Source organism: Cyprinus carpio, chromosome A3 (genome assembly GCF_018340385.1).
Source record: "Cyprinus carpio isolate SPL01 chromosome A3, ASM1834038v1, whole genome shotgun sequence".
Lineage (NCBI taxonomy): Eukaryota > Metazoa > Chordata > Actinopteri > Cypriniformes > Cyprinidae > Cyprinus > Cyprinus carpio.
In genome coordinates this window covers 16,382,065-16,390,360 of record NC_056574.1, presented here as the reverse complement: position 1 = coordinate 16,390,360, position 8,296 = coordinate 16,382,065, and the positions used below count along the sequence as shown (strand labels likewise).

At 36.0% G+C, this 8,296-nt stretch overlaps 3 protein-coding genes across 4 annotated transcripts; 1 reads left to right on the top strand and 2 right to left on the bottom strand.

The window, feature by feature from the left end:
* Window positions 1-144: 144 nt before the first annotated feature.
* Window positions 145-1,856, bottom strand: snn (stannin). Its single transcript, XM_019082953.2, has one exon. The coding sequence runs from the start codon at window positions 1,854-1,856 to the stop codon at window positions 1,593-1,595; it is 264 nt and encodes an 87-aa protein (XP_018938498.1). The 3' UTR covers window positions 145-1,592.
* A 22-nt stretch (window positions 1,857-1,878) lies between these two features.
* On the top strand, window positions 1,879-7,112 carry LOC109111029 (lipopolysaccharide-induced tumor necrosis factor-alpha factor homolog). 2 transcript variants are annotated; one of them, XM_042720837.1, is made up of 4 exons: window positions 1,879-2,007; window positions 5,199-5,423; window positions 6,303-6,459; window positions 6,557-7,112. In XM_042720837.1, exons 2-4 carry the CDS (start codon window positions 5,210-5,212, stop codon window positions 6,663-6,665), a joined length of 480 nt encoding a protein of 159 aa, XP_042576771.1. In that variant the 5' UTR covers window positions 1,879-2,007; window positions 5,199-5,209; the 3' UTR covers window positions 6,666-7,112. The 2 variants fall into 2 exon arrangements, with proteins under 2 accessions (XP_042576771.1, XP_042576762.1); XM_042720828.1 differs by lacking the exon at window positions 1,879-2,007 and adding an exon at window positions 4,674-4,907.
* rmi2 (RecQ mediated genome instability 2) lies at window positions 6,556-8,009 on the bottom strand. Its single transcript, XM_019123998.2, has 2 exons — window positions 7,648-8,009; window positions 6,556-7,302 (listed from the first exon to the last, which is right to left on the bottom strand). Exons 1-2 carry the CDS (start codon window positions 7,943-7,945, stop codon window positions 7,151-7,153), a joined length of 450 nt encoding a protein of 149 aa, XP_018979543.2. The 5' UTR covers window positions 7,946-8,009; the 3' UTR covers window positions 6,556-7,150.
* Window positions 8,010-8,296: the final 287 nt, after the last annotated feature.

Here is an 8,296-nt window from a genome sequence, read left to right as displayed (position 1 = left end):
ACTTATGACCCCAAAACTAGTGGTTTACTTGGCTAACTTGTGATGTTACATGAAAACTGTCCAGAAATGCTTATGTTGAGTTAACAAGAGTTCTTACATTAGGATAGAAAAGTTGTAAATGCACATGAAACTCACAAGCAGGCATTTCCCTAGTAACAGATTTTATTGTTTATTACATTCAAACACTGGACAGACACACTGGCTGGAGTGACAGAAGCAATATGCTCAGCACTTTACTGATAAAAAGTGGTTTTTTCTCAAATATGCAGATTAAATTAACATGCATGATCTGTCCTTGTTTTTTTCTTTATATCGAACAGCACATAATACACAAACAAATGTATGACAGAACCCTAAACATCTGATATTAGTGAAATCACTAGCTGCATTTTCAGGCTTCATTTATATGCCTGACTGTTGATTTTGCTTCTATAGACAACATTTGCATGAATATTGTATAAAAATAAATCATTTCTCTCACATTCATCTTACATGTACAAACAGCAAACACTGCGATATCACAAAAAGAAAAAAAAAATACTGTGAAGGACAAGGTTAAAAACTCAATGACATTTCAGTATCTGTGCATTAAGCCAACTAAAAAAAATAATATTTACACTTTCAAATGACATCTCATAATGGAAAAATGTGCTCAACCACAAAAAAATAAAAGCCTCTGTGGTCACAATAGAATTCAGCAAGAATAAAAAGACCTCTGTCATTGGCTTTCGTTCTTATAGTGGTTTCCTAGCAGGTTTAAACCACAACCAGCAAACGCTGTCACACTGAAGAGAAAAGGTGCTAATGAAACTATGATTCTAAACATGACTATATATAATGTAAGAGCTTTCAAAAGCCATTTTACATAATTTGGCAAGTTATAGTATCCTGAAGTTCTTATTTGTAATGGAAAACACTTTTTGTATTGCAATTCAACACTTAAAAATGCTTCAAAAAGAGTTTTCACAGAGATGCCATAGAAGAGCCTTCTTTTGTTCCCCAAAAACACTTCAGTGAACAGTTCTTAAAATAACCTCTTTTTTTCCACTATGAAGAACCTTTTGTGGAATGGAAAGATGCTATGCATGTTAAATGTTCTTTATGGAACCTACATTTTTAAAAGTAAATGGAATGAACTGGATAAAAAGCCTCAAAACCATCTAAAACTTTGACATGGTTGTGAAATCAGTCCATTAAAATTTGTGTTGAATTTCTTGATACCAGAGCCAGCTCTGGATGAAAAATAAAGTCAAAACACTAAAGAAACAGAATCTTGATTCTGAGATTATTGATTTAGCTTCAGATCTCAGTTACGGCTTTACAAACAGCATTGCACAAAACTCTGACAGTTGTCGATTTCACATTATAACAGGGCTCTACCACCACAAAATGGGCAAAAAATAAAATAAATAAAAAATCAAGTCAAAGCAACTAGACAACTGCATGCACTAGGTTTGTCTTTGTTCTTCAGCTTGTTTAAAAGGTGGAATGGTTTCATTTCAGTGTTGAGTGACACTGTAAGGTTTGAAATTCTTTAAGACTGACGGGAGTCTACAAACACCCATGTGCACTGTGAAGGGAGGTGAGAGGTCTTAGGTGTGGCTCTCCGTGCCGTTAGGTGTGAGCTTGGTCTTGTGCTCCACCCGCGGGCCTTTGGCCGAATACTGGACCAGTAAGAAGGGCTCCTTGGTTTCACCTTCACCGACAATGCTTTCCTCGTCTTCAGACTGACTGATGCGCTGCAGCCGCAAGTAGCACCAACAACCAAGAATTAAAGCCCCCAGTGCAGCGATGGCAATGAGTATCACAATAACTGTGACAACCCCAGTGGTGGGGCTATGGTCCGTGATAGACATCCTGTCAATCAGAAGTTCAACCACAGGCCTTTCTAAAAAAAAAAAAAAAAGTCCAGGAGAGGCAGTTCTGCAGAGTTCTCGTAGGTTTTGGTTTTTGCTGCGGCTACATCTGAAAGACACAAGAATCAGGATGATTCTACAATAAACTCAGGTGAGTTCAGCCATCTAGGTTTCATTACATCATAACCATTTAGAAATTTCTCTGATAATCTCTGCGAACACATGAACCAGCGTCTTTTACCTGATCTTGGATCAGTTTTATAAATTTGTGGACATTTTTAAAGACACATTTGTATAATAAAAAGCAAGTGTGATAGTTAGTTCCTAAGTGGCCTGAGTAACCAAGCTCTCCATAAATCAGACAAAACAATAGCTACAAATTAATAACATTTCATATTATACAGACAATTCATTGTTAACGGTATTGTTAATGGCATTTTACAGATTAGACTTCCAATCAAACATTTAGTTTGGAAAAAGGTTTTGTGTGTGTGTGTGTGTGTGTGTGTGTGTGTGGTGTTTCGATCACTTCAAAACAGTGAATCATTTTGGTTCACTGGATTCAAAGTTTCTAGAGCGTCGATTCTCTCATCAGCGCTCACTCATTTTTGAGAAACGTTTCATACAGTTTTACCAGCCGTTACTGCTCGTGACATGGTTCCCTTCATGAAGCCACAGGTTATGCAACGCATTTGAGAAGGGCATCTTGGCAAGACTTTCCATCTTGCGAGTGGCACGAGGCCTGTCCGCTGGCGATAACGCGACGTTCGTGCAACACAGAGCTAACCATCTACGAAAACGACTGCAGCTAGTATCGTTCCAGCCGTTTTTTTTTTCTTATGCCCAAACAATGCTTTCGAACGAACAGAAAGACAGAAACCATTTATATGTGATCTAAACAAGCCCTGAATGGAGACAGTTTTATTCCGGGCAATTAATGATATAAAATGAAGGAAAAAAATCATTTTAAGCTTACCAAATCTAGGCCGCTTTTTTATCAAAGAATAACGCTTGTGTGCACTTTGCGAACCATGTCGTGCATTGGCTAGAGTTGACGCTCAGCTGCAGAAACACTCCGTCCGCCTCCAGTGATCCAGCCTCTGTGTTATAACTTAAACAGCAACATCTGAACCAGAGCTGAATAAATAAATAAATAAATATAGCTTGTCACTGTACAGGAAATGAGATCACGGTTGAAAAGGGCAAATATCCAATCAAATAGCCTAAAAGCAATAGTGTTTCAACCGGGGCTACGTTCAGTCTCGACAAAACGGTGCAAAACGTTTTTTAAACGGAAACGGTGGTGCGTTGAACACCCTGTTCCGATGACGCAAGAGTTGCAGCTATGGCAGCTGAGAAGACTATTCTTTGTGTTCTTTTTGAAGAATTTTCGGAGTCTGATGGAATCGGTGGAAATATGTGTTTAATACTGAAAAATACGCTCAATGTTACAGTCACTGCTCTTGCCGTCCAGAATAAAAGAGAACATCCCAATCAAGTGAAGAGATTTGTGGAAATGATGGTTCCTAATTATTGTGATCCAAACATGTGCCTCGCAAACATTTCAGGTGAAGAATAATCCACTTCTTACCTCCGAGACTGTGTTATGATCTATATGACCTTGAGTATTAGGCTTATCATTATTGCTGATCACTGTTGTTGTGCTATGATATTGTAATATTTACAATTAGCCTATATAATCAGAAAAGAATAGAAAACTTTATGAAAGTGTCACTCCATAATACAATAGCAAAACATATAAATATGTATAGCATTTTTATGTTACATTAATCAGTGATAAGGGAAAGGATATGGACCAGAAGACATTCAATTACTAAATGATATTTAGACAGACTTAAAGAAGTTCCAGATCAATACAGGTGCTCTTATTATTTATTTTATTTAGTTTATTTAGATGTTAATTACATTGTGCAAGCTGTCTCTTTAATACCACGTGGTTTATATACATGTTACTGCTGATTGGGCTGACATTTTTGACACACCCACCAAACAAGAGAAAACGTAACTTAAACCCTTTTATACAGTCTAGGCTCAAACCCCGTTGCACACCGTTTCCAGGAAACATGACGTTCAACCCGGAACCCGCAGCAAAACGCTGCGCACCTGTTTGAGCTTGAACTTGCCCCAGAGGCGCTCAGACAGGCGGACGTAGTAGCCTACATTCACAGACAAATGGAAAGAGATTAACTTATTTATTTATGAATATGAAACACTGCATATTACTAAATCTCCGCACCTAAGGACACGCACGTTTTGCACTGATTCTGCAGAAGCCATTTTTAATATGTGCATTTTTTCCCCCAAGTCCCTTGGGTAAAAATAATAAAAATAGAGAATGCAAAACACAGCCACACCATTATAATAAAAATAATACATTTATATAAATGAATTATTTTTACGTTACTCACAAATACCAAATTATTTACTTTTTTTACTTGCATGTCTTTCAGAGAAAGGGCGTGTAAATGCACGTTTTTTATTATTATTATTATTATTATTATTATTATTATTATTATTATTATTATTATTGTTATTATTTTATACTACTGATACTTTATATATTCATATATTCATGCAATTGCAAATAAAGTTTGATTTTGATTAAAGAAAAAAAAACAATAACAAAAATAAATCGCACATATGCTAGCCAAGGTGTTTAATATAGATTGTTAAACCTAGAAAATAATAAACGATAATAAACATAAACTAAGCAGTTGCTAGCTGAACTGAGTTAAATTATCACGAGACTCGCTGCTTATTCATGTGACAAAAAACGGAACTTAAGGGAACGTCTAAAAGTCTTCCCATTTCTCGGAAAACCTCTCAATCGCTTCCTACTAAATCTCTTGAGATATAACTTACGTATTGACTTTATGTACAGCTCTTACGGTCTAAAGTGTCCGGTTTTGGTCTGATAATCTTATAAGAGAGTTCAGCCCACCCATCTCTGCGGAAATACAAGTGCGTAACAGAACAGCAGGGAACTTTTTTTGTCAGCTCGTGACTGTTCTTGAATAAAGGACACTAACCGTAAGTGTTATTCATTCCAAGTTATTTTCGATTTATTTGTTTTATTTCTAGCGTTGCTTTATTGTTTTGAGATTTTAATTTGCAATGTTGAGAACTTTTATTTCTCGTGTGTTGAGCGCTTTATACAGTCTATGGTTGAACGTGGTATTTGTAGTTTAGCTCACATGTATTTAAAAGCATGATTGCCTCAGAGAAGTTTGGACCTGCCAAGAATAGGGCAAGGCTATGAATAACGTTACAACAATAACCGTATATTTACTAAAAAGCTATGTTTGTTGTTATGTTTTAAAGCACTCAAGGCGATGGCAAGCGCACCCCCACTAGAAACATCAGCATTTGTGGGACACCCGCCTCTTCCATCGTATGAGGAGGCAATGGTATCAAACCCACAGTACCCATCAATGCCCCATGCTCCAGGTGATATGAAGACATCTGTACCTCAGGATCCAGCACAAGCCTACAGCCCGATGTATCCATCACCTCCCCAACAAGGTCAACCTGTCACCACTCCTGTTGGTAATGGGACTTACTCTTATTCCACCATGGCTTTTTCCGATCACATATTTTAAAACTCAAATATTTATGAGAAAAAGGTTGTACACATCACTCAAAAGATACGAATATTGTAGAGATATATCTAAAGACTAACCTGCTTGACTTCCTCCCCATCAACTGGTAGTGCTGTTGATTAACCACAAAAACCAATATGAACAAGCTAAAAACAGAAGCTGGTTGAATCTGGGTTTTCCAGTTAAACCCAAGCATATTTCAGTCTTTTTTCCCCCTCAGACTCTGCATGTAGTTCAGATTTGCATTTGTCCTCCTGGCTTTATTTTTTATATAAGAAATTATATTTAATAAAATTAATTTCAATACAAAATATTTATTATATATAATAATTATAGATGTAAACTCTTTTTTTTCCTTTTATAAAAGGAATTACAATATTTATATATTTTTTAATTTAAAAATAATTATATTCATAATTTAGACAATTATTCATTAAATATATTAAATTTTTAAATATATTTTAATATACTTCATTTGCATTCAATTAATTTTTCTTTTATATAAATCATATTTAAAATAAAATATTTTAATTTGACAAATATATCTTAAATTACATATTTTAACAAAGAGTTGCATTCAATAAAAATTATTCCATTAGCCTCACAGTTATTTACCATATTAATGTTTTTTTTTTTCTTGTAAAAAATTTTTTTTTTAAAAAAGTACTTTCCATTGACTAAAATCTACATTCATACACATTGATTTCAACACATCTTTTTTGTTAAGACACTGATATTTGAACAGTTAATGTATAAGACATCTATGGCTTTGAATAATAGTAAACATGTAGCACAGTATTTCTAAGCTTTCTTGTTTTTGTCCTTGTATCTGTTCAGACCGTATATGTTCAACCTGGTATGAAGTTTGGAAGTTTTCCAGTGCAGGCGCATTGCCCAGTATGCACACGGAACGTGATAACTCGCCTGGAGTATACATCAGGAGCACTAGCTTGGCTCTCTTGTGCAGGCCTGACCATTTTTGGGTTAGATGAAGTATTACATAATATACACTCTTATGGTTTTCTTCTTTTGCACAAAGTCACTCCCCTGATTGTTCTGTTCTCGTCTCCCATGTTCTAGTTGTTTCTACGGCTGCTGCCTGATTCCCTTCTGTGTGGACAGCCTGAAGGATGTGACGCACCACTGTCCAAACTGCAGCAGCGTTTTAGGAGTCTACAAGAGATTATGAAGCAGCTGCAGAACATGTGAATGCGTTGTGTAGCTTACCGACTCTGTATTTATTATGAGAAAATGTTCCATTGAATGCATTCTTTAGCCAGAGTTAATTCACTTTCTGTGCCACACTGACATGTATTCGTACACACACACACACACACACACACACACACACCTAAACATACTTGTCTTTTCATTGTAAACTGATTTGACTTCGTATAAGTTTAATCTTTTTTTAAATAATTTTATTTCATTCTAGTTCAGACATGTGTAACATTTATTCATAATTACAGTGCAAAAGTTCATATTTTTGTAATCAAACTGACGTAGAAAAGTGTTATATAAATAAATATGTATATGCTTTCGCACTTAAAAGTCCTATCATGTATATGTAATGCAATTTCTGTTTGTTCCCTCTGTTTGCTTGGCAAATGTTATAAATGCTGCACCAGAACAAAAACATCTGCATCAGTCTCATCAAACAAACACACAAAAGATTTAGGGTAAAATCTGCTGGAGATCTTCTACTTCATAGATCCAGTTTTTCCTGTGAATCAGAGCATTTTCAGAAAGATCTGCCATCTTCACAGCACGCAGCACCGGCTCTGGACTGTGTGACTGGATGACACCCATAACCATGACATATTTACCTGTGGGTTTAAAAAAAAACAAAAAAAAAAAACACCTCTTTGTTTTCATTGTAAATCTAAGAACTCCAAGCAAATGCAAATTCACAAGTTAAGAATAGAAGAATACCCCAATACTTAAAATATTTACTTTGTGACTTAATATTCATGAGTTGCGGTTTTTGTCATATATAGAACATATATACGCTAACAGAAAAACTAACCGTGTATTTTATTACATTTTTGTATATTTTTTCTCTTCGTCAATAAAGACCCAGTGAAAATATGTGCTTGAACATCAGAAAAAAAAGTTGTCCTCAGAAAACCTACTTAAATATGATAGGAGCCGCCTTAAAAAAAGCTACTAACCGGTACTTAGGCAGGGTTTTCCTTTCGGCACGCTGTTAATGCCGCTGACGACAAAGTTCCCGGTCTCGTCCAGAATGAGCACGGTGTTGTGATCGGACTGCACTTCCAGCACAGTCCCCTGCATCCAGACCACGGACACCTGTAACGAGCGCTGCTCACCGGGGCCCAGTCGCCTGATAACATACTCGGACCTTCCGCCTGCTGTCTGGCACTCTGTCCCTTCACGCAGCTGGCTGGACAACACTTTCACTGGAGGACTGCGAGCTCTGTCTGCACTCAGAAAGCTGCTTCCCATCATCTTCAGGGCTGTTTAAAAACGCGGAATGTTTTTCAAACGCGTGGGGAAAAGTAAAAAAAAAAAAAGATCCGGACGTGACGATTTGTTTCAAAATAAAGGTACGCATTATATTATATTTTACTGTAGAAACCGAAACAAGTAAAATCAAAATGCGTAAGTTAATGTTGTCGAAAAGAAATGAAGAGGAGTTTTAAGTGTCAAAACAAAAGGATCAGATTTGATTTGTTCTTTAAAAATTGTTTGACAGGGTAAATGTTTTGAAAGAATTAAACATATATATGTATATATTAGCCTACTTTGTGAAGAAAAGATTTGTTGAATGGACCATATATATTTTCCAGTTTAGATCAA